This window comes from Echiichthys vipera (genome assembly GCF_963691815.1).
Source record: "Echiichthys vipera genome assembly, chromosome: 10".
Classification (NCBI taxonomy): domain Eukaryota; kingdom Metazoa; phylum Chordata; class Actinopteri; order Perciformes; family Trachinidae; genus Echiichthys; species Echiichthys vipera.
Genome location: NC_139835.1, coordinates 5,362,595 through 5,389,757, shown reverse-complemented (window position 1 = coordinate 5,389,757; position 27,163 = coordinate 5,362,595). Strand labels below are relative to the sequence as shown.

Below are 27,163 nucleotides of genomic sequence, written 5' to 3'. Positions count from 1 at the left end.
ACCATGACTGGAATCTCTGATTTAGTAGGTAAGAATTCCACATTAAATATCAGTAAGGAGTACAACATTACATTATTTGTCTTTTGAATTAAATGATTTACTCTCTCCTACTATTTACTACTCCAATACTACGTCTCTCAAGAATATTTAACATACATTTTCTGACAATACATCTAGTCTAATTATAAACAATTATGCGTTGTTTTGATACACTGCTGTTGCATGACATACTGTATATGATTACACTCGCTAGAAAATTGATTCTGTTTAAAAAGGTGTTCTGTATTTGCCTACGAGACTCTTTCATACCTATTCCCAATTGTCCACCTCAATGTTTCTTTGAAAATTAGTCAACAAATCCTTTCATACATCTTTCTGATGAAAAGATGGTTCTTTATTTCCGCTTGAAATAACACTTTTAGAGCATTGGCTCATCTTTCTTTCTATGCTCAGTTTACTCCTCTGAGCTTCTAACTTACTCATGCTAAACAGTATGCATGAGCGTAGCAAAGTCCTGAATGCACAGTTCGTGAATTCTTTTTCTGTCTATCCATGTATCAACTTGTTGACACAGGGAAAAATAAGAGGGACATAGTGTTTCTCCTTGATGGGTCGGATGACTCCAGAAATGGACTACCAGCTATTCGTGAGTTCATCAGAAGAATGGCGGAAGAGCTGGACATTGGGGAAGATAAGGTTCGAGTGGCCGTTGTACAGTATAGTGATGACACCACATTTTACTTCAACCTAAAAACTCATAGATCGAAAAAGGCCATCATCTATGCTGTAAGAAATCTCCGCCATAAAGGAGGAACACTTCGGAACACTGGAGCTGCTCTACAGTTTGTGCGAGACCATGTTTTCACGGCTTCATCTGGGAGTAGACATCTTGAGGGAGTCCCTCAGATTCTGTTTTTACTAAGTGGTGGCAAATCCAATGATGATGTTTTAGGAGCAGCATTAGACCTAAAACAGTTCGGTGTGGTATCTTTTGCCATCGGAATGAAAAACACTAAACAAGAGGAGCTTAAAAAAATTGCCTCCTCCTCCAGATTTCTTTTCAACCTTCCCGTCTTTGGGGAACTTTTGTCCATTCAGCCGGAGATAGCTGCTTTTGTCCAGGCTGAAATACAAATTGAGCCTTCCAATGCTGTAGGTAAGAAGTGTCACAGTTTCGCATTTGAGAATAAAACAGACTTCACACTTACGGTTTAGTATGATTGGTCTTTCATAGTTTGAATAGCAATGAAACTGCATCATCTTCTGAAGAATGTCAGTCGATCAGTTTCATGTTTCTCAAACTGTCTCCAATTGCTAGAGGCAACTTCCTTGTTATGCCGTTTCTTGTTTGGCTCTCATCCCTTTTATTCCTGTACCTTGGAGAGTCTTTTCTTGACAGCCCCGCATCAGAAAATAATCTTTCTTTCTATTCTCAAGCTCTTTCTTGAGCCAATGATAATCACATCATTGACTGAGTATTAAGGGTAAAGTATATTTAAATATTTTTTCAGTTTTCTCTGTCGTTTCTCTTTTCATTTGTGAAAGAGGAATATGATCATTGTAGTTATTTCCAAGTTTCTCAATAATTTCTTCATCTACTGTTTTTCTTAAATTTTCTGGCATCTAACACCTTGTTTATCACGGTATTTAGTTTCAGTTTTGATTAACAGTTCTTGTGTCTTTTCCAACCATCTAATGTGTAATGATCACACCACAGTACATTTTAGCTTATGTGTTATGTCTGATTGTTAAGCAAGGTTTTCCTGTTCTTTTCTAGTTGAATTAGAGTCTCCTCAAAGAGACATTGTTTTTCTGTTGGATGGATCAGATGACACACGGAGTGGCTTTCCAGCAATGAAAAGTTTTGTCCAAAGAGTGGTAGAAACACTCAGTGTTGGTGAGCACAAAGACCGCGTCTCTGTGGTCCAGTATAGCAGAGAGCCACAGACACATTTTAGTTTGAACACCTACAAAGAAAAACAAAATGTTCTAACTGCTGTCCAGCAGTTGAACCATAAAGGGGGCAGACCCCTCAACACTGGGGCAGCCCTCGACTTTGTGAGGAAAAATGCTTTCACTGAATCCTCTGGAAGTCGTCATCAAAATGGAGTCCCTCAAATATTGATTTTGTTGAATGGGGGAAGATCTCAAGATGATGTTGCAAGTGCTGCTGTGGCTCTTAAACAAGACAAAGTTGTTCCATTCTGTGTAGGAACAAGAAATGCAAACATACTCGAGCTCCAAATGATTGCACATAACCCGTCCTATGCTTTCTCTGTGCCCCGGTTTGATGATATCGGGGGAATCCACCAACAACTTGTGTCATTTGTGAAAAGGGTACCTCGACAGCAGCCAAGATTAAAACCACACAATGCATTAGGTAAGACAGACTATCCATCTATCTATCTATCTATCTATCTATCTATCTATCTATCTATCTATCTATCTATCTATCTATCTATCTTAGTCAATCTTTAAATAAACGGATAACAATAAACAAATTCATGTGTAACTGAGCATCATCCTTGTGTCCGTCACAGTTTCTGCAGATCCGACTAAATCCATTCAACGCGATATTGTATTTTTACTGGATTCCTCTGATGAAATGCAAATTGACTTTAAGTCAGTGCTTGGCTTTGTTGAGAGAATGGTGGACAAATTCAATGTGGATGAGACCAAAGATCGTGTTTCAGTGGTGCAGTACAGCAGAGAACCCTCTGTTGAATTCTTTCTCAACACATACAAAACCCAGCAGAATGTTGCTGACAAAGTGAAAATTGTGAGGCATAAAGGCGGCAGACCCGTCAATACTGGTGCAGCCCTTCAGTATGTAAAGGATAATGTTTTCACAGCCTCTTCCGGAAGTAGGCACCAAAAGGGTGTCTCACAGATTTTGGTTCTTGTAACTGGTGGACGGTCCAGTGACGATGTCAGAAATTCTGTAGAAAACTTGAGAGGAATTGGTGTGATGATATATGTGGTTGGTATAAGGAATGCAGATACCCTTGAGATTCAGTCTGTTTCACAGGAAGCCAGTCATGTTTTCTTTGCAGCAGACTCCAGTGAACTGTCAGGCATTGAACAACAAATATTTTCTGTCATCAAGAAGGGTGAGAGCCCTGCTATCAAACCAACACTGCATGGTAAGACTAATGACTGTAATGACTTCACATTGTAGGCCGTGTGCACAACTTCATGCAATGATGTAGACCTCAAGTCATGAGGGTCTCAACTGAGGGTGAGGGATTAACTGAGAACAGTCACTGTTCCTGGCTTTCCTTCATGTTGTTTCGGCATTTCCGTCCAATTTTGTGAAAAAAGAGCTCTGCTGCGCTGCTCCAGTGATGGGGATTGTGTCAACAAAAACAGTCAACTAAAATAGCAGAGCAAGTTGTGCACATGGGGTTACTTAACATTTGCAGGAATAAAACATGTTTTATCATAGATCATCTCATCATCAAACAAATTGTTTAAATGCCTGTGTCATTACAGATCACAAAAGAAGAGATGTTGTTTTCTTGATTGATGGTTCTGATGATTCTCAGCGAAGATTCCCAGATATTAAAGATTTTGTGCAGAGAATAGTGACTGAACTAAACATTGATGCAGACAAAGATCGTGTGGCTGTGGTCCAGTACAGCAACACAGCAGAAATTGATTTTAACTTCAGACGTTACTCAACAGAAGATGATGTTCTTAATGCAGTAAGAGGTCTCAGTCACAAAGGAGGTTTTCCTCACAACATTGGATCAGCTCTGCTGTATGTGAGGAACCATGTATTTACTTCTGACTCAGGAAGTAGACTCCTTGAGGGAGTTCCACAGATACTCATACTACTGAGTGGTGGAAGATCTGGAGATGACATAAGAACCCCTGTCAGATTGTTGAAAGAGACTGGTGTCATTTCAATTGTCATTGGAACAACTGACGCTGACAGTCTAGAGCTTCAGACAATATCTCATGAACCCAAATATGCAGTCTCTATTACTGACTATGAGGAGCTTTCTTCTGCTAAGCAGGATGTGTTGTCATTGTTAAGCGATGCTTCCCACCAGGTAGAGCGTACCACTGCTACAGGAGCTTACCAAAGGGGTTTTGGTAAGATATAAAGTTTATTTTTAGTAAAGAGAAAAGGCGAATGGGTTCAAAATGGACAGATGATTTCCATTGATGAATCATAGAGGCTGTCACTATAGCTGCTTACTCGTTACCTGCAGAAAATCACCTTTGTTTCTATATCTTTTGTCTTTGTTGCAGATTCTGAGAAACATGATGTAGTATTTCTTATCGATGGATCATATGACTCACGAAATGGCTTTGAAGAGATACGAGGCTTTGTTAAAAGAATTGTTGAAAGTTTAAATCTAGATGAGAACAGAGACCAAGTGGCTGTTGTTCAATACAGCCGTGATGCCACAGTCAATTTCTACCTGAATTCCTATTCATCCAAGAACGATGTGCTCAATTCCATTAGAACAATAAGGCATAAGTTGGGGAGACCCCTCAACATTGGCAAAGCACTTGAGTTTGTCAGAGACAATGTCTTTGCTGCATCAGTTGGAGGCAGACGTACAGAATCAGTCCCTCAATATCTGTATGTATTCAGTGGAGGGAGATCAGGGGATGATGTTAGAGGACCAGCACAGTCACTCAAAGAAAATGGGATAACGACTTTTGCTATTGGAACAGAGAATGCTGATACATTGGAAATGCAAACCATCCCTTTGACGCCAGCACATTATTTTCATGTCACAAACTTTAACAATCTGCAAAGCATCCATCCATCTGTGGAAGCAGCATTGAGCAGTGCTCAAGAAACAACAACATTTCCAACTGTTACTGGTAAGATGTTGAAAAATAATTATAATATTCTACATTGATACAATAGTTGTATGATTGTATACCACGTATATTAAAATGGTTCTGTCTACAGCAAAGATGTCGGTTTTGTAAAATGTTTGTATTAATTTCAGACACTTCAACAGTTGCAGAATTAGAAATCCTGAGTGCCGATGTTGTTTTTCTCCTTGATGGATCTGATGAAATGCGAGCAAGTGAAAGACAAATTTTAGATTTTGTCAAAGAGCTTGTCAAAGAAATGGAAATTGGGCCAAACAAAGTACAAATTGCTTTGATTCAGTACAGCACAGGGCCCACTACTGATTTTCTACTCAACATGCACTCACTGAAAGGGGATGTCTTGAGTCATTTGAGCAATGTAAAACTGAAAGGAGGGTTCACCGTGAACACAGGTGTAGCCCTTGATTATGTTAAGAACAATGTGTTTACTGCTTCATCTGGAAGCAGAGCCCAGCAGGGAGTTCCACAGATATTGATTCTCTTAAGTGGGAGAAAGTCAGAAGATGATGTCTTGGGTCCAGTGGACCGATTGAGGAATGCTGGAGTGGTCATTTTAAGTGTTGGAGTGAATGATGCAGATAGGCTGGAGATGAAACAATTAGCACACAATCCTAGAGTGGGGTATTTTATCAACGAGATTTCTGACTTTCCTCTTGTGAGAGAACAATTGCTCTCAGACATTTCATCTCACAAAGGCAGTGTCAGCCCTGTTGTAGGTGAGTGAAAACAAGTATTAATTTATTTTTACTTTATTTTTAATAAATCCCTCATTAAAGTGTAATTCCAGCTCAAAATAATCCCAAAGCCTTTTTCTGCAATTATATACATCAAATAGGCCATTGAGACAGTATATGTCATGTAACAACTATTAACAGAGAAACCCTGGAGAGTCGCAAACAGCTGGACGTGGCTGACACTAATTTACTTGAGGCGGTACGTTGAAGGCATTAGAACGTTTTTTTTAACCACTAATGTTACTCAAAATAACACCAAAACTTTGCAGTAGCATGATAAGTATCCCTAGATATAAAATGAAGCACCAACAACGTAGTTAGCAAACCCAGGGTTTGTTAAGAAATTGTTTTGAAAGACTTACCAACTGGCCCTGGTACCAGCTCCTCTCGTAGTAAAGTCCATTCAAGTCGATTACCAAATGCAATTCAAAAGGAAGGAGCATTTAAAACACTCTTTAAATAAAGTTTCCTAACCACGTTGTTGGTTATATTATCATGTCACTGCAGAAATTTGGCGTTAATTTGAGCAGTATTAGTGGTTAAAAAGCTGTTTTAATGTCTTCACCGTACTGCCCGGAGCTAATCAGTGTTCAGGTCAGCCACGTTCGGCTGTTAGCGACTCTCCGGGATTTCTCTGTTAAAAGTTGTTACACAAAAAACTGTCTCGATAGCTTATTTGATGTATGAAATAAAAAGACCATGGGATGAGTTTGTGTCGGACTTAAACATAATATGTACATTTACTTTATGTATTTATTCTTTATTTAAAAAAAATTAACAAAAAAAATGGGAATCCAATTTCTGATGAATTGTAAACTAAAAAGTTTGATTGTGCACTTTTCTAGGTTCATCTTCTAGTATCAATAGAGATATTGTCTTTCTTATTGATGGATCTGATGATGTCAGGAATCGATTCCCTGCCGTACGGGAATTTGTTGCAAAAATTGTTGACAGCTTTGACCTGACCCAAGGGAAAGATAAAGTAGCTGTTGTACAGTATAGCAACAATGCTGAACTCAATTTCAATCTGAATACTTACAGCACAAAAGACGATGTTCTTAAGCATGTTGCAAGCTTAAAACCAAAAGGCGGAAGGCCTCACTATATTGGAGCAGCACTGCAGTTTGTGAGGAATAATGTCTTTGTTTCAAATGCTGGAGGCCGACATCATGAAGGTGCCAAGCAGATACTTGTCATATTGGCTGGTGGAAGATCTAGAGATTCTCCACGAGGCCCAGCAAGTATGCTCAAGGCTGCAGGGGTTGTCACATTTGCAATTGGATCAAGAATGTCAAATTCAGCTGAGATGCAAGTCATGTCTTCTGACCCAAATTATGCTTACTCAGTCCCTGACTTTGCAAATCTTCCTCGTATTCAACAAAGTTTGATGAGTCATCTTACTCAGATGGGGGTTGAGGAACAAAGAAAAGCAGGTAAGAATTCAGTTCATATTTGAGTAATTATTTTAATAAAACATCTAGGTGTTACTCCTATATATTCATGAAGATTGTAAATTGAATGGTCTTATAGTGTATTTCAGTCTTTGTGTATTGGACACTTTGAAATAGTTGTGCCAGCATTAATAGAGCAATTATTAACTGTTAATAATGTCATGTACTTGGTGTATTAAAAACAAGTCCTGCTTCCTGCCTCAAAAGCAACCTAAGAAACAACATTTGTGTAATATCTATTTAGCTCCATGTGTGCATTTAAGAATGGGTGGTCATGTACTCACCTTCTGTTTCAAGTTTAAGTACACAGCATAACATGCTTTAAAAAATTAGTTCCCTGTGTTTTTTTCGCAAAGGATTTTATTTTTGTCTCCCTGTCATTTCTCAGTTGACACTGCAAAAAAGGATGTTGTATTCCTGCTGGATGACTCTGATAGTACACAGAACGGCTTCCCTGCCATGCGTGATTTTGTTGAGAGAGTAGTAGAGAAACTCAGTTTGGATGACAACAAAGACCGTGTCTCAGTGGTTCAGTACAGCAGAGATCCAGCTGTCCAGTTCTATCTGAACACATACACAACAAAAGGCGAGATCCTTGTCACTGTCAGAAGTTTGAGGCACAAAGGCGGAAGACCCCTCAACACTGGAGCAGCTCTCCAGTACTTGAGGGATAATGTCTTCACAGCCTCTGCTGGAAGCAGGCGCCTGGAAGGAGTTTCCCAGGTCCTTATACTGCTAAGTGGTGGAAAGTCTTCTGACAGTGTTGATGCACCAGCTTCTGCTCTCAAACAGCTGGGTGTCTTGATATTTGCAATTGGAACCATAAGCTCTGATAGCAGAGAACTGCAGACCATATCCCAAGATGCCAGCCATGCTCTCTCTGTGTCTGACTTCACTGAACTTCCCAGTATCCAAGAGCAACTTCAGTCCTCCGTGGAGGCTGTGGTTATTGGCGTCACCACAGAATCACCAACTTTACCTGGTATGTTAAAAAATACATGGCTTCTTTCTTGCCAAAATATTTGTGGCAGCATTTCAAGAGTGTATGAAATACATTTTGAGGGTAGCTTACATCATATGACCTTTCTACTGGAAATGTTTTACAAAATGACCTAAATATGTTTCAATTCCATGTTTCCTAGTGGAGAGACAGCCACAAGGAAGGGATGTTGTAATCTTATTGGATGGATCTGATGGTACTAGAACTGGATTCCCAGCTATGCAAGACTTTGTCCAAAGAGTAGTAGAGAAACTCAGTGTGGATGACAACAAAGACCGTGTCTCAGTGGTTCAGTACAGCAGAGATCCAGCAGTCCAGTTCTATCTGAACACATACACAACAAAAGGCGAGATCCTTGAAACTGTCAGAAGTTTGAGGCACAAAGGCGGGAGACCCCTCAACACTGGAGCAGCTCTCCAGTACTTGAGGGATAATGTCTTCACAGCCTCTGCTGGAAGCAGGCGCCTGGAAGGAGTTCCACAGGTCCTGATATTGCTAAGTGGTGGAAGGTCTTCTGACAGTGTTGATGCGCCAGCTTCTGCTCTCAAACAGCTGGGTGTCTTAATATTTGCAATTGGAACCAGAAGCTCTGATAGCAGAGAACTGCAGACAATATCCCAAGATGCCAGTAATGCTCTCTCTGTGTCTGACTTCACTGAACTTCCCAGTATCCAAGAGCAACTTCAGTCCTCCGTGGAGGCTGTGGTTATTGACGTCACTCCAAAATCACCAACTTTACCTGGTATGTTAAAAAAATAAGTGGCTTCTTTCTTGCCTGAGAGGCTACTTAACTTGTTTTACCTGCGCTGAAAGTAATTCATTAAGTGCAATACTGGGTTAACCTCATGTTTGCATGTAAATATTGGTAGTGGTGTGCTTTCTTTTTGTTTAAAGTTGAAGTAGGCAGTGCTAGGTGCTTTCAAAAAGTAATCGAGCATTTGATGATGAGCCCGTGAGCGTTTTTTTTTTTTATAGGTTTTAATGTTTGTCTTCCTGTCTTTTCTAAGTTGACACTGCCAAAAAGGATATCGTTTTCCTTCTGGATGGTTCTGATAGTACACGGAATGGCTTCCCTGCCATGCGTGATTTTGTTGAGAGAGTGGTGGAGAAACTCAATGTGGGAGAAAACAAAGACCGTGTCTCACTGGTTCAGTACAGCAGAGATCCAGCTGTCCAGTTCTACCTGAACACGTACAGAACAAAAGGCGAGATTCTTGACACTGTCAGAAGTTTGAGGCACAAAGGTGGGAGACCCCTCAACACTGGAGCAGCTCTCCAGTACTTGAAGGATAATGTCTTTACGGTTTCTGCTGGAAGCAGGCGCCTGGAAGGAGTACCACAGATGTTGATCCTTCTTAATGGTGGAAGGTCTTTTGACAATGTAGATATCCCAGCCTCAAATCTGAAACAGCAGGGCGTCATTGTGATTGGCATTGGAACAAGAAGCTCTGACAGTGGAGAGCTACAGAGGATATCATTTGACCGTAATTACACTCTATCAGTGTCTGAGTTTACTGACCTCCCCACTGTCCAAGAACAGCTCGCTTCTGTAATGAGTACAGTGGTAGTGAGGGCCACGGCCATGACACCAACAGTAACTGGTAAGAAAGTGACTTATTTTACATTTCAAGACTATGGTATGATGCAAGTTGAACTGTATTCAATTAAATGTCAGAAAGTTCAGATCAGCCGGTGTGATTACGACAAAATAGTTGTGCCCACATTTCAAGTACCTAAATATGTTTCAAATTCTATGTTCCCTAGTGGAGAGAAAGCCACAAGGAAGGGATCTTGTAATCTTATTGGATGGATCTGATGGTACTAGAACTGGATTCCCAGCTATGCGAGACTTTGTCCAAAGAGTAGTAGAGAAACTCAGTGTGGATGACAACAAAGACCGTGTCTCAGTGGTTCAGTACAGCAGAGATCCAGCAGTCCAGTTCTATCTGAACACATACACCACAAAAGGCGAGATCCTTGACACTGTCAGAAGTTTGAGGCACAAAGGCGGAAGACCCCTCAACACTGGATCAGCTCTCCAGTACTTGAGGGATAATGTCTTCACAGCCTCTGCTGGAAGCAGGCGCCTGGAAGGAGTTTCACAGGTCCTTATACTGCTAAGTGGTGGAAAGTCTTCTGACAGTGTTGATGCACCAGCTTCTGCTCTCAAACAGCTGGGTGTCTTGATATTTGCAATTGGAACCATAAGCTCTGATAGCAGAGAACTGCAGACAATATCCCAAGATGCCAGCCATGCTCTCTCCGTGTCTGACTTCACTGAACTTCCCAGTATCCAAGAGCAACTTCAGTCCTCCGTGGAGGCTGTGGTTATTGACGTCACCACAGAATCACCAACTGTACCTGGTATGTTAAAAAATACATGGCTTCTTTCTTGCCAAAATATTTGTGGCAGCATTTCAAGAGTGTATGAAATACATTTTGAGGGTAGCTTGCATCATATGACCTTTCTACTGGAAATGTTTTACAAAATGACCTAAATATGTTTCAATTCCATGTTTCCTAGTGGAGAGACAGCCACAAGGAAGGGATGTTGTAATCTTATTGGATGGATCTGATGGTACTAGAACTGGATTCCCAGCTATGCGAGACTTTGTCCAAAGAGTAGTAGAGAAACTCAGTGTGGATGACAACAAAGACCGTGTCTCAGTGGTTCAGTACAGCAGAGATCCAGCTGTCCAGTTCTATCTGAACACATACACAACAAAAGGCGAGATCATTGAAACTGTCAGAAGTTTGAGGCACAAAGGCGGGAGACCCCTCAACACTGGAGCAGCTCTCCAGTACTTGAGGGATAATGTCTTCACAGCCTCTGCTGGAAGCAGGCGCCTGGAAGGAGTTCCACAGGTCCTGATATTGCTAAGTGGTGGAAGGTCTTCTGACAGTGTTGATGCGCCAGCTTCTGCTCTCAAACAGCTGGGTGTCTTGATATTTGCAATTGGAACCAGAAGCTCTGATAGCAGAGAACTGCAGACAATATCCCAAGATACCAGCCATGCTCTCTCTGTGTCTGACTTCACTGAACTTCCCAGTATCCAAGAGCAACTTCAGTCCTCCGTGGAGGCTGTGGTTATTGACGTCACCACAGAATCACCAACTGTACCTGGTATGTTAAAAAATACATGGCTTCTTTCTTGCCAAAATATTTGTGGCAGCATTTCAAGAGTGTATGAAATACATTTTGAGGGTAGCTTGCATCATATGACCTTTCTACTGGAAATGTTTTACAAAATGACCTAAATATGTTTCAATTCCATGTTTCCTAGTGGAGAGACAGCCACAAGGAAGGGATGTTGTAATCTTATTGGATGGATCTGATGGTACTAGAACTGGATTCCCAGCTATGCAAGACTTTGTCCAAAGAGTAGTAGAGAAACTCAGTGTGGATGACAACAAAGACCGTGTCTCAGTGGTTCAGTACAGCAGAGATCAAGCAGTCCAGTTCTATCTGAACACATACACAACAAAAGGCGAGATCCTTGAAACTGTCAGAAGTTTGAGGCACAAAGGCGGGAGACCCCTCAACACTGGAGCAGCTCTCCAGTACTTGAGGGATAATGTCTTCACAGCCTCTGCTGGAAGCAGGCGCCTGGAAGGAGTTCCACAGGTCCTGATATTGCTAAGTGGTGGAAGGTCTTCTGACAGTGTTGATGCGCCAGCTTCTGCTCTCAAACAGCTGGGTGTCTTGATATTTGCAATTGGAACCAGAAGCTCTGATAGCAGAGAACTGCAGACAATATCCCAAGATGCCAGTCATGCTCTCTCTGTGTCTGACTTCACTGATCTTCCCAGTATCCAAGAGCAACTTCAGTCCTCCGTGGAGGCTGTGGTTATTGACGTCACCACAGAATCATCAACTTTACCTGGTATGTTAAGAAAATACATGGCTTCTTTCTTGCCTGAGAGGCTACTTAACTTGCTTTACCTGCACTGAAAGTAATTCATTAAGTGCAATACTGGGTTAACCTCATGTTTGCATGTAAACATTGGTAGTGGTGTGCTTTCTCATTATTTAAAGTTGAAGTAGGCAGTGCTAGGTGCTTTCAAAAAGTAGTCGAGCATTTGATGATTAGTCCCTGAGCGTTATTTTTGTATAGGTTTTAATGTTTGTCTTTCTGTCTTTTCTAAGTTGACACTGCCAAAAAGGATATTGTTTTCCTTCTGGATGGTTCTGATAGTACACGGAATGGCTTCCCTGCCATGCGTGATTTTGTTGAGAGGGTGGTGGAGAAACTCAATGTGGGAGAAAACAAAGACCGGGTCTCACTGGTTCAGTACAGCAGAGATCCAGCTGTCCAGTTCTACCTGAACACGTACAGAACAAAAGGCGAGATTCTTGACACTGTCAGAAGTTTGAGGCACAAAGGTGGGAGACCCCTCAACACTGGAGCAGCTCTCCAGTACTTGAAGGATAATGTCTTTATGGTTTCTGCTGGAAGCAGGCGCCTGGAAGGAGTACCACAGATGTTGATCCTTCTTAATGGTGGAAGGTCTTTTGACAATGTAGATATCCCAGCCTCAAATCTGAAACAGCAGGGCGTCATTGTGATTGGCATTGGAACAAGAAGCTCTGACAGTGGAGAGCTACAGAGGATATCATTTGACCGTAATTACACTCTATCAGTGTCTGAGTTTACTGACCTCCCCACTGTCCAAGAACAGCTCACTTCTGTAATGAGTACAGTGGTAGTGAGGGCCACGGCCATGACACCAACAGTTACTGGTAAGAAAGTGACTATTTTACACTTCAAGACTATGGTATGATGCAAGTTGAACTGTATTCAATTAAATTTCAGAAAGTTCAGATCAGCCGGTGTCATTACGACAAAATAGTTGTGCCCACATTTCAAGTACCTAAATATGTTTCAAATTCTATGTTCCCTAGTGGAGAGAAAGCCACAAGGAAGGGATCTCGTAATCTTATTGGATGGATCTGATGGTACTAGAACTGGATTCCCAGCTATGCGAGACTTTGTCCAAAGAGTAGTAGAGAAACTCAGTGTGGATGACAACAAAGACCGTGTCTCAGTGGTTCAGTACAGCAGAGATCCAGCTGTCCAGTTCTATCTGAACACATACACAACAAAAGGCGAGATCCTTGACACTGTCAGAAGTTTGAGGCACAAAGGCGGAAGACCCCTCAACACTGGAGCAGCTCTCCAGTACTTGAGGGATAATGTCTTCACAGCCTCTGCTGGAAGCAGGCGCCTGGAAGGAGTTTCACAGGTCCTTATACTGCTAAGTGGTGGAAAGTCTTCTGACAGTGTTGATGCACCAGCTTCTGCTCTCAAACAGCTGGGTGTCTTGATATTTGCAATTGGAACCAGAAGCTCTGATAGCAGAGAACTGCAGACAATATCCCAAGATGCCAGCCATGCTCTCTCTGTGTCTGACTTCACTGAACTTCCCAGTATCCAAGAGCAACTTCAGTCCTCCGTGGAGGCTGTGGTTATTGACGTCTCCACAGAATCACCAACTGTACCTGGTATGTTAAAAAATACATGGCTTCTTTCTTGCCAAAATATTTGTGGCAGCATTTCAAGAGTGTATGAAATACATTTTGAGGGTAGCTTGCATCATATGACCTTTCTACTGGAAATGTTTTACAAAATGACCTAAATATGTTTCAATTCCATGTTTCCTAGTGGAGAGACAGCCACAAGGAAGGGATGTTGTAATCTTATTGGATGGATCTGATGGTACTAGAACTGGATTCCCAGCTATGCGAGACTTTGTCCAAAGAGTAGTAGAGAAACTCAGTGTGGATGACAACAAAGACCGTGTCTCAGTGGTTCAGTACAGCAGAGATCAAGCAGTCCAGTTCTATCTGAACACATACACAACAAAAGGCGAGATCCTTGAAACTGTCAGAAGTTTGAGGCACAAAGGCGGGAGACCCCTCAACACTGGAGCAGCTCTCCAGTACTTGAGGGATAATGTCTTCACAGCCTCTGCTGGAAGCAGGCGCCTGGAAGGAGTTCCACAGGTCCTGATATTGCTAAGTGGTGGAAGGTCTTCTGACAGTGTTGATGCGCCAGCTTCTGCTCTCAAACAGCTGGGTGTCTTGATATTTGCAATTGGAACCAGAAGCTCTGATAGCAGAGAACTGCAGACAATATCCCAAGATGCCAGTCATGCTCTCTCTGTGTCTGACTTCACTGATCTTCCCAGTATCCAAGAGCAACTTCAGTCCTTCGTGGAGGCTGTGGTTATTGACGTCACCACAGAATCATCAACTTTACCTGGTATGTTAAAAAAATACATGGCTTCTTTCTTGCCTGAGAGGCTACTTAACTTGCTTTACCTGCACTGAAAGTAATTCATTAAGTGCAATACTGGGTTAACCTCAGGTTTGCATGTAAAAATTGGTAGTGGTGTGCTTTCTCATTATTTAAAGTTGAAGTAGGCAGTGCTAGGTGATTTCAAAAAGTAGTCGAGCATTTGATGATTAGTCCCTGAGCGTTATTTTTGTATAGGTTTTAATGTTTGTCTTTCTGTCTTTTCTAAGTTGACACTGCCAAAAAGGATATTGTTTTCCTTCTGGATGGTTCTGATAGTACACGGAATGGCTTCCCTGCCATGCGTGATTTTGTTGAGAGAGTGGTGGAGAAACTCAATGTGGGAGAAAACAAAGACCGTGTCTCACTGGTTCAGTACAGCAGAGATCCAGCTGTCCAGTTCTACCTGAACACGTACAGAACAAAAGGCGAGATTCTTGACACTGTCAGAAGTTTGAGGCACAAAGGTGGGAGACCCCTCAACACTGGAGCAGCTCTCCAGTACTTGAAGGATAATGTCTTTACGGTTTCTGCTGGAAGCAGGCGCCTGGAAGGAGTACCACAGATGTTGATCCTTCTTAATGGTGGAAGGTCTTTTGACAATGTAGATATCCCAGCCTCGAATCTGAAACAGCAGGGCGTCATTGTGATTGGCATTGGAACAAGAAGCTCTGACAGTGGAGAGCTACAGAGGATATCATTTGACCGTAATTACACTCTATCAGTGTCTGAGTTTACTGACCTCCCCACTGTCCAAGAACAGCTCGCTTCTGTAATGAGTACAGTGGTAGTGAGGGCCACGGCCATGACACCAACAGTTACTGGTAAGAAAGTGACTATTTTACACTTCAAGACTATGGTATGATGCAAGTTGAACTGTATTCAATTAAATTTCAGAAAGTTCAGATCAGCCGGTGTCATTATGACAAAATAGTTGTGCCCACATTTCAAGTACCTAAATATGTTTCAAATTCTATGTTCCCTAGTGGAGAGAAAGCCACAAGGAAGGGATCTTGTAATCTTATTGGATGGATCTGATGGTACTAGAACTGGATTCCCAGCTATGCGAGACTTTGTCCAAAGAGTAGTAGAGAAACTCAGTGTGGATGACAACAAAGACCGTGTCTCAGTGGTTCAGTACAGCAGAGATCCAGCTGTCCAGTTCTATCTGAACACATACACCACAAAAGGCGAGATCCTTGACACTGTCAGAAGTTTGAGGCACAAAGGCGGAAGACCCCTCAACACTGGAGCAGCTCTCCAGTACTTGAGGGATAATGTCTTCACAGCCTCTGCTGGAAGCAGGCGCCTGGAAGGAGTTTCACAGGTCCTTATACTGCTAAGTGGTGGAAAGTCTTCTGACAGTGTTGATGCACCAGCTTCTGCTCTCAAACAGCTGGGTGTCTTGATATTTGCAATTGGAACCAGAAGCTCTGATAGCAGAGAACTGCAGACAATATCCCAAGATGCCAGCCATGCTCTCTCTGTGTCTGACTTCACTGAACTTCCCAGTATCCAAGAGCAACTTCAGTCCTCCGTGGAGGCTGTGGTTATTGGCGTCACCACAGAATCACCAACTGTACCTGGTATGTTAAAAAATACATGGCTTCTTTCTTGCCAAAATATTTGTGGCAGCATTTCAATAGTGTATGAAATACATTTTGAGGGTAGCTTGCATCATATGACCTTTCTACTGGAAATGTTTTACAAAATGACCTAAATATGTTTCAATTCCATGTTTCCTAGTGGAGAGACAGCCACAAGGAAGGGATGTTGTAATCTTATTGGATGGATCTGATGGTACTAGAACTGGATTCCCAGCTATGCAAGACTTTGTCCAAAGAGTAGTAGCGAAACTCAGTGTGGATGACAACAAAGACCGTGTCTCAGTGGTTCAGTACAGCAGAGATCCAGCAGTCCAGTTCTATCTGAACACATACACAACAAAAGGCGAGATCCTTGAAACTGTCAGAAGTTTGAGGCACAAAGGCGGGAGACCCCTCAACACTGGAGCAGCTCTCCAGTACTTGAGGGATAATGTCTTCACAGCCTCTGCTGGAAGCAGGCGCCTGGAAGGAGTTCCACAGGTCCTGATATTGCTAAGTGGTGGAAGGTCTTCTGACAGTGTTGATGCGCCAGCTTCTGCTCTCAAACAGCTGGGTGTCTTGATATTTGCAATTGGAACCAGAAGCTCTGATAGCAGAGAACTGCAGACAATATCCCAAGATGCCAGTCATGCTCTCTCTGTGTCTGACTTCACTGATCTTCCCAGTATCCAAGAGCAACTTCAGTCCTCCGTGGAGGCTGTGGTTATTGACGTCACCACAGAATCATCAACTTTACCTGGTATGTTAAAAAATACATGGCTTCTTTCTTGCCTGAGAGGCTACTTAACTTGCTTTACCTGCACTGAAAGTAATTCATTAAGTGCAATACTGGGTTAACCTCATGTTTGCATGTAAACATTGGTAGTGGTGTGCTTTCTCATTATTTAAAGTTGAAGTAGGCAGTGCTAGGTGCTTTCAAAAAGTAGTCGAGCATTTGATGATTAGTCCCTGAGCGTTATTTTTGTATAGGTTTTAATGTTTGTCTTTCTGTCTTTTCTAAGTTGACACTGCCAAAAAGGATATTGTTTTCCTTCTGGATGGTTCTGATAGTACACGGAATGGCTTCCCTGCCATGCGTGATTTTGTTGAGAGGGTGGTAGAGAAACTCAATGTGGGAGAAAACAAAGACCGTGTCTCACTGGTTCAGTACAGCAGAGATCCAGCTGTCCAGTTCTACCTGAACACGTACAGAACAAAAGGCGAGATTCTTGACACTGTCAGAAGTTTGAGGCACAAAGGTGGGAGACCCCTCAACACTGGAGCAGCTCTCCAGTACTTGAAGGATAATGTCTTTACGGTTTCTGCTGGAAGCAGGCGCCTGGAAGGAGTACCACAGATGTTGATCCTTCTTAATGGTGGAAGGTCTTTTGACAATGTAGATATCCCAGCCTCGAATCTGAAACAGCAGGGCGTCATTGTGATTGGCATTGGAACAAGAAGCTCTGACAGTGGAGAGCTACAGAGGATATCATTTGACCGTAATTACACTCTATCAGTGTCTGAGTTTACTGACCTCCCCACTGTCCAAGAACAGCTCGCTTCTGTAATGAGTACAGTGGTAGTGAGGGCCACGGCCATGACACCAACAGTTACTGGTAAGAAAGTGACTATTTTACACTTCAAGACTATGGTATGATGCAAGTTGAACTGTATTCAATTAAATTTCAGAAAGTTCAGATCAGCCGGTGTCATTATGACAAAATAGTTGTGCCCACATTTCAAGTACCTAAATATGTTTCAAATTCTATGTTCCCTAGTGGAGAGAAAGCCACAAGGAAGGGATCTTGTAATCTTATTGGATGGATCTGATGGTACTAGAACTGGATTCCCAGCTATGCAAGACTTTGTCCAAAGAGTAGTAGAGAAACTCAGTGTGGATGACAACAAAGACCGTGTCTCAGTGGTTCAGTACAGCAGAGATCCAGCTGTCCAGTTCTATCTGAACACATACACCACAAAAGGCGAGATCCTTGACACTGTCAGAAGTTTGAGGCACAAAGGCGGAAGACCCCTCAACACTGGAGCAGCTCTCCAGTACTTGAGGGATAATGTCTTCACAGCCTCTGCTGGAAGCAGGCGCCTGGAAGGAGTTTCACAGGTCCTTATACTGCTAAGTGGTGGAAAGTCTTCTGACAGTGTTGATGCACCAGCTTCTGCTCTCAAACAGCTGGGTGTCTTGATATTTGCAATTGGAACCAGAAGCTCTGATAGCAGAGAACTGCAGACAATATCCCAAGATGCCAGCCATGCTCTCTCTGTGTCTGACTTCACTGAACTTCCCAGTATCCAAGAGCAACTTCAGTCCTCCGTGGAGGCTGTGGTTATTGGCGTCACCACAGAATCACCAACTGTACCTGGTATGTTAAAAAATACATGGCTTCTTTCTTGCCAAAATATTTGTGGCAGCATTTCAAGAGTGTATGAAATACATTTTGAGGGTAGCTTGCATCATATGACCTTTCTACTGGAAATGTTTTACAAAATGACCTAAATATGTTTCAATTCCATGTTTCCTAGTGGAGAGACAGCCACAAGGAAGGGATGTTGTAATCTTATTGGATGGATCTGATGGTACTAGAACTGGATTCCCAGCTATGCGAGACTTTGTCCAAAGAGTAGTAGAGAAACTCAGTGTGGATGACAACAAAGACCGTGTCTCAGTGGTTCAGTACAGCAGAGATCCAGCAGTCCAGTTCTATCTGAACACATACACAACAAAAGGCGAGATCCTTGAAACTGTCAGAAGTTTGAGGCACAAAGGCGGGAGACCCCTCAACACTGGAGCAGCTCTCCAGTACTTGAGGGATAATGTCTTCACAGCCTCTGCTGGAAGCAGGCGCCTGGAAGGAGTTCCACAGGTCCTGATATTGCTAAGTGGTGGAAGGTCTTCTGACAGTGTTGATGCGCCAGCTTCTGCTCTCAAACAGCTGGGTGCCTTGATATTTGCAATTGGAACCAGAAGCTCTGATAGCAGAGAACTGCAGACAATATCCCAAGATGCCAGTCATGCTCTCTCTGTGTCTGACTTCACTGAACTTCCCAGTATCCAAGAGCAACTTCAGTCCTCCGTGGAGGCTGTGGTTATTGACGTCACCACAGAATCACCAACTGTACCTGGTATGTTAAAAAATACATGGCTTCTTCCTTGCCAAAATATTTGTGGCAGCATTTCAAGAGTGTATGAAATACATTTTGAGGGTAGCTTGCATCATATGACCTTTCTACTGGAAATGTTTTACAAAATGACCTAAATATGTTTCAATTCCATGTTTCCTAGTGGAGAGACAGCCACAAGGAAGGGATGTTGTAATCTTATTGGATGGATCTGATGGTACTAGAACTGGATTCCCAGCTATGCAAGACTTTGTCCAAAGAGTAGTAGAGAAACTCAGTGTGGATGACAACAAAGACCGTGTCTCAGTGGTTCAGTACAGCAGAGATCAAGCAGTCCAGTTCTATCTGAACACATACACAACAAAAGGCGAGATCCTTGAAACTGTCAGAAGTTTGAGGCACAAAGGCGGGAGACCCCTCAACACTGGAGCAGCTCTCCAGTACTTGAGGGATAATGTCTTCACAGCCTCTGCTGGAAGCAGGCGCCTGGAAGGAGTTCCACAGGTCCTGATATTGCTAAGTGGTGGAAGGTCTTCTGACAGTGTTGATGCGCCAGCTTCTGCTCTCAAACAGCTGGGTGTCTTGATATTTGCAATTGGAACCGGAAGCTCTGATAGCAGAGAACTGCAGACAATATCCCAAGATGCCAGTCATGCTCTCTCTGTGTCTGACTTCACTGATCTTCCCAGTATCCAAGAGCAACTTCAGTCCTCCGTGGAGGCTGTGGTTATTGACGTCACCACAGAATCATCAACTTTACCTGGTATGTTAAAAAAATACATGGCTTCTTTCTTGCCTGAGAGGCTACTTAACTTGCTTTACCTGCACTGAAAGTAATTCATTAAGCGCAATACTGGGTTAACCTCATGTTTGCATGTAAACATTGGTAGTGGTGTGCTTTCTCATTATTTAAAGTTGAAGTAGGCAGTGCTAGGTGCTTTCAAAAAGTAGTCGAGCATTTGATGATTAGTCCCTGAGCGTTATTTTTGTATAGGTTTTAATGTTTGTCTTTCTGTCTTTTCTAAGTTGACACTGCCAAAAAGGATATTGTTTTCCTTCTGGATGGTTCTGATAGTACACGGAATGGCTTCCCTGCCATGCGTGATTTTGTTGAGAGGGTGGTGGAGAAACTCAATGTGGGAGAAAACAAAGACCGTGTCTCACTGGTTCAGTACAGCAGAGATCCAGCTGTCCAGTTCTACCTGAACACGTACAGAACAAAAGGCGAGATTCTTGACACTGTCAGAAGTTTGAGGCACAAAGGTGGGAGACCCCTCAACACTGGAGCAGCTCTCCAGTACTTGAAGGATAATGTCTTTACGGTTTCTGCTGGAAGCAGGCGCCTGGAAGGAGTACCACAGATGTTGATCCTTCTTAATGGTGGAAGGTCTTTTGACAATGTAGATATCCCAGCCTCGAATCTGAAACAGCAGGGCGTCATTGTGATTGGCATTGGAACAAGAAGCTCTGACAGTGGAGAGCTACAGAGGATATCATTTGACCGTAATTACACTCTATCAGTGTCTGAGTTTACTGACCTCCCCACTGTCCAAGAACAGCTCGCTTCTGTAATGAGTAAAGTGGTAGTGAGGGCCACGGCCATGACACCAACAGTTACTGGTAAGAAAGTGACTATTTTACACTTCAAGACTATGGTATGATGCAAGTTGAACTGTATTCAATTAAATTTCAGAAAGTTCAGATCAGCCGGTGTCATTACGACAAAATAGTTGTGCCCACATTTCAAGTACCTAAATATGTTTCAAATTCTATGTTCCCTAGTGGAGAGAAAGCCACAAGGAAGGGATCTTGTAATCTTATTGGATGGATCTGATGGTACTAGAACTGGATTCCCAGCTATGCGAGACTTTGTCCAAAGAGTAGTAGAGAAACTCAGTGTGGATGACAACAAAGACCGTGTCTCAGTGGTTCAGTACAGCAGAGATCCAGCTGTCCAGTTCTATCTGAACACATACACAACAAAAGGCGAGATCCTTGACACTGTCAGAAGTTTGAGGCACAAAGGCGGAAGACCCCTCAACACTGGAGCAGCTCTCCAGTACTTGAGGGATAATGTCTTCACAGCCTCTGCTGGAAGCAGGCGCCTGGAAGGAGTTTCACAGGTCCTTATACTGCTAAGTGGTGGAAAGTCTTCTGACAGTGTTGATGCACCAGCTTCTGCTCTCAAACAGCTGGGTGTCTTGATATTTGCAATTGGAACCAGAAGCTCTGATAGCAGAGAACTGCAGACAATATCCCAAGATGCCAGCCATGCTCTCTCTGTGTCTGACTTCACTGAACTTCCCAGTATCCAAGAGCAACTTCAGTCCTCCGTGGAGGCTGTGGTTATTGACGTCACCACAGAATCACCAACTGTACCTGGTATGTTAAAAAATACATGGCTTCTTTCTTGCCAAAATATTTGTGGCAGCATTTCAAGAGTGTATGAAATACATTTTGAGGGTAGCTTGCATCATATGACCTTTCTACTGGAAATGTTTTACAAAATGACCTAAATATGTTTCAATTCCATGTTTCCTAGTGGAGAGACAGCCACAAGGAAGGGATGTTGTAATCTTATTGGATGGATCTGATGGTACTAGAACTGGATTCCCAGCTATGCGAGACTTTGTCCAAAGAGTAGTAGAGAAACTCAGTGTGGATGACAACAAAGACCGTGTCTCAGTGGTTCAGTACAGCAGAGATCCAGCAGTCCAGTTCTATCTGAACACATACACAACAAAAGGCGAGATCCTTGAAACTGTCAGAAGTTTGAGGCACAAAGGCGGGAGACCCCTCAACACTGGAGCAGCTCTCCAGTACTTGAGGGATAATGTCTTCACAGCCTCTGCTGGAAGCAGGCGCCTGGAAGGAGTTCCACAGGTCCTGATATTGCTAAGTGGTGGAAGGTCTTCTGACAGTGTTGATGCGCCAGCTTCTGCTCTCAAACAGCTGGGTGTCTTGATATTTGCAATTGGAACCAGAAGCTCTGATAGCAGAGAACTGCAGACAATATCCCAAGATGCCAGTCATGCTCTCTCTGTGTCTGACTTCACTGAACTTCCCAGTATCCAAGAGCAACTTCAGTCCTCCGTGGAGGCTGTGGTTATTGACGTCACCACAGAATCACCAACTGTACCTGGTATGTTAAAAAATACATGGCTTCTTTCTTGCCAAAATATTTGTGGCAGCATTTCAAGAGTGTATGAAATACATTTTGAGGGTAGCTTGCATCATATGACCTTTCTACTGGAAATGTTTTACAAAATGACCTAAATATGTTTCAATTCCATGTTTCCTAGTGGAGAGACAGCCACAAGGAAGGGATGTTGTAATCTTATTGGATGGATCTGATGGTACTAGAACTGGATTCCCAGCTATGCAAGACTTTGTCCAAAGAGTAGTAGAGAAACTCAGTGTGGATGACAACAAAGACCGTGTCTCAGTGGTTCAGTACAGCAGAGATCAAGCAGTCCAGTTCTATCTGAACACATACACAACAAAAGGCGAGATCCTTGAAACTGTCAGAAGTTTGAGGCACAAAGGCGGGAGACCCCTCAACACTGGAGCAGCTCTCCAGTACTTGAGGGATAATGTCTTCACAGCCTCTGCTGGAAGCAGGCGCCTGGAAGGAGTTCCACAGGTCCTGATATTGCTAAGTGGTGGAAGGTCTTCTGACAGTGTTGATGCGCCAGCTTCTGCTCTCAAACAGCTGGGTGTCTTGATATTTGCAATTGGAACCGGAAGCTCTGATAGCAGAGAACTGCAGACAATATCCCAAGATGCCAGTCATGCTCTCTCTGTGTCTGACTTCACTGATCTTCCCAGTATCCAAGAGCAACTTCAGTCCTCCGTGGAGGCTGTGGTTATTGACGTCACCACAGAATCATCAACTTTACCTGGTATGTTAAAAAAATACATGGCTTCTTTCTTGCCTGAGAGGCTACTTAACTTGCTTTACCTGCACTGAAAGTAATTCATTAAGCGCAATACTGGGTTAACCTCATGTTTGCATGTAAACATTGGTAGTGGTGTGCTTTCTCATTATTTAAAGTTGAAGTAGGCAGTGCTAGGTGCTTTCAAAAAGTAGTCGAGCATTTGATGATTAGTCCCTGAGCGTTATTTTTGTATAGGTTTTAATGTTTGTCTTTCTGTCTTTTCTAAGTTGACACTGCCAAAAAGGATATTGTTTTCCTTCTGGATGGTTCTGATAGTACACGGAATGGCTTCCCTGCCATGCGTGATTTTGTTGAGAGGGTGGTGGAGAAACTCAATGTGGGAGAAAACAAAGACCGTGTCTCACTGGTTCAGTACAGCAGAGATCCAGCTGTCCAGTTCTACCTGAACACGTACAGAACAAAAGGCGAGATTCTTGACACTGTCAGAAGTTTGAGGCACAAAGGTGGGAGACCCCTCAACACTGGAGCAGCTCTCCAGTACTTGAAGGATAATGTCTTTACGGTTTCTGCTGGAAGCAGGCGCCTGGAAGGAGTACCACAGATGTTGATCCTTCTTAATGGTGGAAGGTCTTTTGACAATGTAGATATCCCAGCCTCGAATCTGAAACAGCAGGGCGTCATTGTGATTGGCATTGGAACAAGAAGCTCTGACAGTGGAGAGCTACAGAGGATATCATTTGACCGTAATTACACTCTATCAGTGTCTGAGTTTACTGACCTCCCCACTGTCCAAGAACAGCTCGCTTCTGTAATGAGTACAGTGGTAGTGAGGGCCACGGCCATGACACCAACAGTTACTGGTAAGAAAGTGACTATTTTACACTTCAAGACTATGGTATGATGCAAGTTGAACTGTATTCAATTAAATTTCAGAAAGTTCAGATCAGCCGGTGTCATTACGACAAAATAGTTGTGCCCACATTTCAAGTACCTAAATATGTTTCAAATTCTATGTTCCCTAGTGGAGAGAAAGCCACAAGGAAGGGATCTTGTAATCTTATTGGATGGATCTGATGGTACTAGAACTGGATTCCCAGCTATGCGAGACTTTGTCCAAAGAGTAGTAGAGAAACTCAGTGTGGATGACAACAAAGACCGTGTCTCAGTGGTTCAGTACAGCAGAGATCCAGCTGTCCAGTTCTATCTGAACACATACACAACAAAAGGCGAGATCCTTGACACTGTCAGAAGTTTGAGGCACAAAGGCGGAAGACCCCTCAACACTGGAGCAGCTCTCCAGTACTTGAGGGATAATGTCTTCACAGCCTCTGCTGGAAGCAGGCGCCTGGAAGGAGTTTCACAGGTCCTTATACTGCTAAGTGGTGGAAAGTCTTCTGACAGTGTATATGCACCAGCTTCTGCTCTCAAACAGCTGGGTGTCTTGATATTTGCAATTGGAACCAGAAGCTCTGATAGCAGAGAACTGCAGACAATATCCCAAGATGCCAGCCATGCTCTCTCTGTGTCTGACTTCACTGAACTTCCCAGTATCCAAGAGCAACTTCAGTCCTCCGTGGAGGCTGTGGTTATTGACGTCACCACAGAATCACCAACTGTACCTGGTATGTTAAAAAATACATGGCTTCTTTCTTGCCAAAATATTTGTGGCAGCATTTCAAGAGTGTATGAAATACATTTTGAGGGTAGCTTGCATCATATGACCTTTCTACTGGAAATGTTTTACAAAATGACCTATATATGTTTCAATTCCATGTTTCCTAGTGGAGAGACAGCCACAAGGAAGGGATGTTGTAATCTTATTGGATGGATCTGATGGTACTAGAACTGGATTCCCAGCTATGCAAGACTTTGTCCAAAGAGTAGTAGAGAAACTCAGTGTGGATGACAACAAAGACCGTGTCTCAGTGGTTCAGTACAGCAGAGATCCAGCAGTCCAGTTCTATCTGAACACATACACAACAAAAGGCGAGATCCTTGAAACTGTCAGAAGTTTGAGGCACAAAGGCGGGAGACCCCTCAACACTGGAGCAGCTCTCCAGTACTTGAGGGATAATGTCTTCACAGCCTCTGCTGGAAGCAGGCGCCTGGAAGGAGTTCCACAGGTCCTGATATTGCTAAGTGGTGGAAGGTCTTCTGACAGTGTTGATGCGCCAGCTTCTGCTCTCAAACAGCTGGGTGTCTTGATATTTGCAATTGGAACCAGAAGCTCTGATAGCAGAGAACTGCAGACAATATCCCAAGATGCCAGTCATGCTCTCTCTGTGTCTGACTTCACTGAACTTCCCAGTATCCAAGAGCAACTTCAGTCCTCCGTGGAGGCTGTGGTTATTGACGTCACCACAGAATCACCAACTGTACCTGGTATGTTAAAAAATACATGGCTTCTTTCTTGCCAAAATATTTGTGGCAGCATTTCAAGAGTGTATGAAATACATTTTGAGGGTAGCTTGCATCATATGACCTTTCTACTGGAAATGTTTTACAAAATGACCTAAATATGTTTCAATTCCATGTTTCCTAGTGGAGAGACAGCCACAAGGAAGGGATGTTGTAATCTTATTGGATGGATCTGATGGTACTAGAACTGGATTCCCAGCTATGCAAGACTTTGTCCAAAGAGTAGTAGAGAAACTCAGTGTGGATGACAACAAAGACCGTGTCTCAGTGGTTCAGTACAGCAGAGATCAAGCAGTCCAGTTCTATCTGAACACATACACAACAAAAGGCGAGATCCTTGAAACTGTCAGAAGTTTGAGGCACAAAGGCGGGAGACCCCTCAACACTGGAGCAGCTCTCCAGTACTTGAGGGATAATGTCTTCACAGCCTCTGCTGGAAGCAGGCGCCTGGAAGGAGTTCCACAGGTCCTGATATTGCTAAGTGGTGGAAGGTCTTCTGACAGTGTTGATGCGCCAGCTTCTGCTCTCAAACAGCTGGGTGTCTTGATATTTGCAATTGGAACCGGAAGCTCTGATAGCAGAGAACTGCAGACAATATCCCAAGATGCCAGTCATGCTCTCTCTGTGTCTGACTTCACTGATCTTCCCAGTATCCAAGAGCAACTTCAGTCCTCCGTGGAGGCTGTGGTTATTGACGTCACCACAGAATCATCAACTTTACCTGGTATGTTAAAAAAATACATGGCTTCTTTCTTGCCTGAGAGGCTACTTAACTTGCTTTACCTGCACTGAAAGTAATTCATTAAGCGCAATACTGGGTTAACCTCATGTTTGCATGTAAACATTGGTAGTGGTGTGCTTTCTCATTATTTAAAGTTGAAGTAGGCAGTGCTAGGTGCTTTCAAAAAGTAGTCGAGCATTTGATGATTAGTCCCTGAGCGTTATTTTTGTATAGGTTTTAATGTTTGTCTTTCTGTCTTTTCTAAGTTGACACTGCCAAAAAGGATATTGTTTTCCTTCTGGATGGTTCTGATAGTACACGGAATGGCTTCCCTGCCATGCGTGATTTTGTTGAGAGGGTGGTGGAGAAACTCAATGTGGGAGAAAACAAAGACCGTGTCTCACTGGTTCAGTACAGCAGAGATCCAGCTGTCCAGTTCTACCTGAACACGTACAGAACAAAAGGCGAGATTCTTGACACTGTCAGAAGTTTGAGGCACAAAGGTGGGAGACCCCTCAACACTGGAGCAGCTCTCCAGTACTTGAAGGATAATGTCTTTACGGTTTCTGCTGGAAGCAGGCGCCTGGAAGGAGTACCACAGATGTTGATCCTTCTTAATGGTGGAAGGTCTTTTGACAATGTAGATATCCCAGCCTCGAATCTGAAACAGCAGGGCGTCATTGTGATTGGCATTGGAACAAGAAGCTCTGACAGTGGAGAGCTACAGAGGATATCATTTGACCGTAATTACACTCTATCAGTGTCTGAGTTTACTGACCTCCCCACTGTCCAAGAACAGCTCGCTTCTGTAATGAGTACAGTGGTAGTGAGGGCCACGGCCATGACACCAACAGTTACTGGTAAGAAAGTGACTATTTTACACTTCAAGACTATGGTATGATGCAAGTTGAACTGTATTCAATTAAATTTCAGAAAGTTCAGATCAGCCGGTGTCATTACGACAAAATAGTTGTGCCCACATTTCAAGTACCTAAATATGTTTCAAATTCTATGTTCCCTAGTGGAGAGAAAGCCACAAGGAAGGGATCTTGTAATCTTATTG

General features: G+C 43.0%; 3 protein-coding genes across 3 annotated transcripts in view; all 3 read left to right on the top strand.

Moving 5' to 3' along the window:
- The window catches only part of LOC310952847 (collagen alpha-3(VI) chain-like), a 94,388-nt gene that overhangs the window by 18,683 nt on the left and 48,542 nt on the right, over positions 1-27,163 (top strand). The window lies entirely within an intron of this gene.
- LOC310953010 (collagen alpha-3(VI) chain-like) lies at positions 664-3,768 on the top strand (the record flags this gene model as incomplete). Its single annotated transcript, XM_083921902.1, has 6 exons — positions 664-786; positions 1,099-1,156; positions 1,778-2,380; positions 2,541-3,143; positions 3,493-3,704; positions 3,754-3,768. The coding sequence occupies 6 exons, from the start codon at positions 664-666 to the stop codon at positions 3,766-3,768; spliced, it is 1,614 nt and encodes a 537-aa protein (XP_083778028.1).
- Positions 7,000-27,001, top strand: LOC310953009 (uncharacterized protein; the record flags this gene model as incomplete). Its single annotated transcript, XM_083921901.1, has 26 exons — positions 7,000-7,027; positions 7,434-8,027; positions 8,188-8,787; positions 9,053-9,646; positions 9,810-10,409; positions 10,570-11,169; positions 11,330-11,929; positions 12,193-12,786; positions 12,949-13,548; positions 13,709-14,308; positions 14,572-15,165; positions 15,328-15,927; positions 16,088-16,687; positions 16,950-17,543; positions 17,706-18,305; positions 18,466-19,065; positions 19,226-19,825; positions 20,089-20,682; positions 20,845-21,444; positions 21,605-22,204; positions 22,365-22,964; positions 23,228-23,821; positions 23,984-24,583; positions 24,744-25,343; positions 25,504-26,103; positions 26,367-27,001. 26 exons carry the CDS (start codon positions 7,000-7,002, stop codon positions 26,999-27,001), a joined length of 15,021 nt encoding a protein of 5,006 aa, XP_083778027.1.